Source organism: Vicugna pacos, unplaced genomic scaffold (genome assembly GCF_048564905.1).
Source record: "Vicugna pacos unplaced genomic scaffold, VicPac4 scaffold_233, whole genome shotgun sequence".
In the NCBI taxonomy this organism is placed as follows: Eukaryota; Metazoa; Chordata; class Mammalia; order Artiodactyla; family Camelidae; genus Vicugna; species Vicugna pacos.
In genome coordinates this window covers 102,558-107,373 of record NW_027328912.1, presented here as the reverse complement: position 1 = coordinate 107,373, position 4,816 = coordinate 102,558, and the positions used below count along the sequence as shown (strand labels likewise).

At 48.0% G+C, this 4,816-nt stretch overlaps 1 protein-coding gene across 1 annotated transcript; it reads left to right on the top strand.

Annotated features, from left to right (window-relative positions):
- The first annotated feature begins 3,602 nt into the window (after window positions 1-3,602).
- Window positions 3,603-4,541, top strand: LOC140695477 (olfactory receptor 1D2-like). Its single transcript, XM_072958211.1, has one exon. It carries the CDS (start codon window positions 3,603-3,605, stop codon window positions 4,539-4,541), a length of 939 nt encoding a protein of 312 aa, XP_072814312.1.
- Window positions 4,542-4,816: the final 275 nt, after the last annotated feature.

The window sequence follows — 4,816 nt, the reverse complement described above, 5'->3', positions numbered from 1 at the left end:
TTATAGTCATTTTACAATGTTGTGTCAAATTCCAGCGTAGAGCACAATTTTTCAGTTATACATGAACATGCGTATGTTCATTGTCACATTTTTTTTCTCTGTGAGCCACCACAAGATCTTGTACATATTTCCCTGTGCTATACAGTATAATCTTGTTTATCTATTCTGCATTTTGAACACCCAGTCTGTCCCTTCCCACCCCCCGCCCCCTTGGCTCATTGAGCTTTTTCGATGCGTAGATTCACGCTCTCATCAGTTTGGGGCATTTTTTGGCCATTGGTTATTCAAATAGCGTTTTGGGCCCTCTCTCTCTTTCCTTCTCCTGGGACCCCCACAAGGCATATGTTGGCCTGCGTGATAGTGTTCCACGGTGCTCTTAGGCTCTGTTCATTTTTCTTCAGTCTGTTTCCCGTTCTGCTCCTCAGACTAAGTAATTTCACTTTTTGTCTATCGTCCAGTTTACCGATTCTGTCTTCTGCCTGCTCATATCTGCTATTGAAGCCTTATCATGAATTATTCATTTCAGTTTTTGTACTATTCAGTTCCACATCTTCTGTTGGGTTCCTGTTTATAATTTCTGTCACTCTATTAATATTCTCTATTTGTTGAGACAGTGTTCTCCTCATTTCCTTTAGCTTTTTGAACATATTTAAGAAAATCAACTTAGCCTTTCTCTAGTAAGTCCAATGTCTGTGTCTCTTCAAGACGAGTTTCTGCTAATTTATTTTCCTCCTATGAATGGGCCATATTTACTTGTTTCTCTGCATGCCTCATAATTTTTCATTAAAAACTGGACATCTTGAGTGTTACAATGTAGTAACTCTGGAAATTGGATTCTTCCCCATCTTCAGAGTCTGCTTTGTTGCTTTCTGTGGGTTGTGGTTGCGTATTGGTTGGGTGGCTTTCCTAAACTATTTTCCAAAAACTATGTTTTATCATGTGTGGTCTCTGAAGTATCTGTTCTTTTAGCTTTTGGTCAGCTGGTGGATTGGCAGAGATTTCCTTAAACACCTGGAGAGGGGGAAAAAGAACGGAAATGAAGAATAAAATACTCTCCTGGTCTCTGCAGATTGGCTCTGTGTTGGGGCACTCCTTCAATGCTTAGCCAGTCTGTTTACAACTCTGCCTCTGTCTCCATTTCTTGTGTATGTTTTTCTGAGCCTAAATATCAACTGGAGGTGACAGCTTACAGTACTCTCAAGTCCCTTCTGAGCATGAATCTGGCCCTAGGCATGCACATGACTTTCTAGATTCCACATTATAAGCAAGAGCTTTTCAAAGCCAATATTCCCAAAGGTAACTTTACCCAATGTTTCTTCCAAAGGTTTGCTGTGTCTTTTGTTTGTCCCAGCTGTAATCTTTGGCCCCAAGAGGCAGTGGCGTGTTCGTTGTTTTCAAGAAACACTCTCTTAGCTGCTTTTCTGCCCTGAGAGAGTTGAGTTGGGTGAACCAAGGCCAGTGTCTTGAGTCAGTTCTTCAGCGAATCCCCAGATAGGTCCAAACAGACAGAAACAATTCCTTGGGAACAAAGTCTGCTCTTTGCTCCTGCCTCCTGAGCCAAGTATCACATTGGGAACGTAGGCTGCCGTCTTCAAGACTGCTGCTGTACTGGGAAGGGATGTTGGGGGAAGGCTGAAGTTAAGACACCAGGAAGTTCTACTGCTTTTAAGTCACCCTTTCTTGCTTGGTTGCTGGGAACACTTGACGAGTTTTATGAGTTCTGACAGCATTGACTCTGACCATCTTTGCTAACTTTTTCACTGTCTCTGTGGAGGGACAGGCCCTTGGAGCTCCCAACTTCTGCTGCTTTTGCTGAAGTCCTTCTTGGGCTTTCTTTTTCAAGAGGAGAGGAAAGACTGTGCTGAAGAGTAGCCCTGGGAGTGAGGAGAGGCCACTGACCCTGCCTTCGGACCCTGAGGTACATGGGGGTCGAGAAGAAAAGACAGCCTACCTTGGAGAGAACTGCGAGAAGGTAGTGTCCTCAGGGTACAGAGCCAAGCCTCCTTTATGGTGGAAGGTAGAGGGACTGCTTTGAGAAGAGACCGATTACAAATTAAGAGTTCCAGAGGGCCCAGTGAAGGTTGCGGTCTGAGGGGAGAGGCCAGGATGAGGCAGCTGGGTTGGGGGGAAGGATGTCCAGGCTCTGGTGCTTTGAGATGAGGCTTTGATTCCAGTCTCACTAAGGGTTTTAAATATCAAGTAGGAATGCCAGATTTGACAAGTGCCATTCTAGCATCCATTACGTGTATTACAAAGTCTTGTCTTTCCGTCAGCTTGTGTGATTATTTGCATTGATAGATGTCATAATGTCAATTATTCATAGATTCCTATTTGATGCCTTAACCCTTCAATATACTGCTGGGCTGGATTTGAATGTAGTGAAGATTTTTGCCTCATTATTCTTTTGTATGTATGCTGCTGTTACCCAATTTTAATTTCAGAGTTATGCTAGCTTGAGGCCATGCTGACTCAGTGGTGAGCCAGAGAAATGTCATTCCTTCCCTTGTAAACTTTTACTATTTGAGTAAGGGGTTAGCGGGTTGACAATCTGACAAATTAAAAGAATTTCCTCTTAAAGTCATCTGGGTTAAAAGCATGTGGTTTATTTTTGGTGGAGGTCCATAAAATCTTCTTCAGTTTCTTCCAGGAATGTTTATCTATTCATCATCACCTCTTCTCGGGTCAGTCTTTTAAAATCAGATTTTACTACGTTTTCTGCCTCATCTGAATTTGAGATTTATGAGTGTAGATCTGTCTATCTAGTGGAATCCTGCTAGCCTTTGTGGATTCCATGACGTGAGCTTGAGAAGGAGAGACAGACACAGGGACATGACGCCTTAGATGAGCCCTCACGTGAGAAGGCCTCATGAGCCTTGAACCCTAACTGTGCTTGTGCCTCAAACTCAGCCCATCACGGAGGCCTCCTGAAAGACACATTAACGTCCATGGAGTATCATTTGGGAAACTGACACGTGTTTATCGTTGAAAAAGGATGCAGGTATAGACGTCACGCCCCAGAGATAGCCACTGTTGGTTAGCGTTTTCGTGACCATCTTTTCGTGCGTCTTTCTGTGCATATGTACATATGAGCAGGTATGTCTCTGTCCACGTCTACGAAGTAGATGTGTCTATGTGCGCGCGCGCACACGCGCACACACAGAATTTTGCCTAATGGTCTTCGCCCAGACTCTCACGCGGATGAAATTAAAAGGCCCACAGGGGTCCAACCAATGCACAAGTCAACCCACTTCCACCCACTCTCCCCAAACCAGGCCCAACCAATGCACAAGTCAACCCACTTCCACCCGCTCTCCCCAAACCAGGCCCTATCTTTTCAGTTCTCTTGGTCTTCTCTGCCTGGTGTTTCTTTCCTCCTGGGGAAGCAGGCGGGGCTCCCGCCCTGAGGGAGAGCTTCCACTCCGCCCTCCTGCACTCTGTGGTGACCAGGCAGAGCCACAAGTCAGTCCTGTCCTTCCTACCCCAGGTTGGCGTTCCGCCCCGAAACGTCACAAAGGACGATTTCAGCGGTGCTGAAGGTCCCCAGGTTGCCCCTGTCTTGCTGACACACGTGTTTCCAGTGCCTGTTTGCAGAAGCCAGCAGCATGGTGAAAGGCAACCTGAGTGTCACCCCAGAGTTTCTCCTCCTGGGACTGTCAGAGGTGCCTGAACACCAGCCCTTCCTCTTCTGTCTGTTCCTGACCATGTACCTGGTCGCCATAGTGGGGAACCTGCTCATCGTCCTGGCCATCAGCGCCACCTCCACCCTCCACACCCCCATGTACTTCCTCATAGCCAGCCTGTCCTGCGTTGATGTCTGCTTCACCTCTGTCACTGTACCAAAGATGCTGCTAAACATGCACGCCCAGAGCCAATCCATCTCCTATGGCCGGTGCCTCGCCCAGATGTATTTTCTCATCTTGTTTCTAGAACTGGACAATGTCCTCTTGGCACTGATGGCGTATGACCGATTTCTGGCCATATGTCACCCTCTTCACTACACCACCACCATGAGCCCCAAGTTCTGCATCATGTCAGTGTCCGTGGCTCTGATTGTCACAAATGTCTATCCCCTGGTCCACACCCTCCTGATGAGTACGCTGTCATTCTGTGCAAGTGTCAGAATCCACCACATTTTCTGTGAGCTCTACGCACTGCTGAAGCTCTCCTGCTCAGATACCCACACCAGTGAGCTGGTCGTCTACACCATGGGGAGCTTACTTTTTGTCTGTCCCTTCCTCTTTCTCTCTCTCTCCTACGTACGCATTTTCTCAGCCATCCAAAGGCTGCGTTCTTCCCAGGGCAAGCTGAAAGCCTTTTCCACGTGCAGTTCCCACCTGGCTGTGGTGTCACTATTCTATGGGACCCTCTTCGGGCTGTATCTGCGCCCTTCCTCCTCCTACACAGCCGAGGACTCGGCGGCCACGGTGCTGTACGCGCTCGTGGCCCCCATGCTCAACCCCTTCATTTACAGTCTCAGGAATAAAGACATGAAGGGGGCCCTGAGGCACCTCCTGAGCTGGAGGAAGGGCTGGTCTTGGTGACGGTGGGACAGAGATGCCCTGTCTCCCCCTTGCCTTCGGGTTGGAGGGGACTGTCCCTGAGACGGAAGTCTCAGGTGTCCAGCGCCCCCCAAGTCTCTGCTGTCCTCACGTGCATCTGCTCACCAACCAGCCCTCCCTGCGTGACTCTGCTGTGCCAGGCCATGGTGGTGGTGGGGGGGGGCAGCTTGCTTGCGTGAAGACTCGGTTTTCAATTCACTCTATACGTCTTTCTAGATCTATCCAAACCCCGACTGCCCCGTGCGTTTTACTGCGAG